Genomic DNA, 245 nt, shown 5'->3' with positions numbered 1-245 from the left:
CCCCAGGCCTGGCTGAACGAGAAGTTCGCTCCGGAGCTGCTGGAGAGCAAAGCCGAGATCATCGAGTGCGTTGTGGAGCAGCTGGACCACATGGTGGGTTGTGTGGGGCTGAGGTTACCGTGCGGCTCCCTCGGGTGTCCCCTGAGGTGCCTTCTCCGGGCAGGGGCCTGGGAGGCGCGGCCGCGGCGTGCTCTGTGCCGCCGGAACAGCTCAGGCGGGGTCTGTGGGCGCTGCACAGGCCCCAC

The 245-nt window shown here is 69.0% G+C and overlaps 1 protein-coding gene across 1 annotated transcript in view; it reads left to right on the top strand.

Moving 5' to 3' along the window:
• Positions 1–9: 9 nt before the first annotated feature.
• Positions 10–245, top strand: part of GINS4 (GINS complex subunit 4 (Sld5 homolog)) — a gene marked incomplete at its 5' end in the record, with an annotated part of 1,959 nt that continues 1,723 nt past the window's right edge. Inside the window, one exon of the mRNA XM_010012330.1 lies at positions 10–93. Within this exon, the coding sequence (XP_010010632.1) occupies positions 10–93 (84 nt within the window). The remainder of the gene's footprint in view (positions 94–245) is intronic.

The sequence above is a fragment of the Nestor notabilis genome, unplaced genomic scaffold (assembly GCF_000696875.1).
Source record: "Nestor notabilis isolate BGI_N333 unplaced genomic scaffold, ASM69687v1 scaffold26853, whole genome shotgun sequence".
Classification (NCBI taxonomy): Eukaryota; Metazoa; Chordata; class Aves; order Psittaciformes; family Psittacidae; genus Nestor; species Nestor notabilis.
The sequence above is the reverse complement of the archived record's forward strand: the minus strand, read 5'-3'. Positions and strand labels throughout refer to the sequence as shown.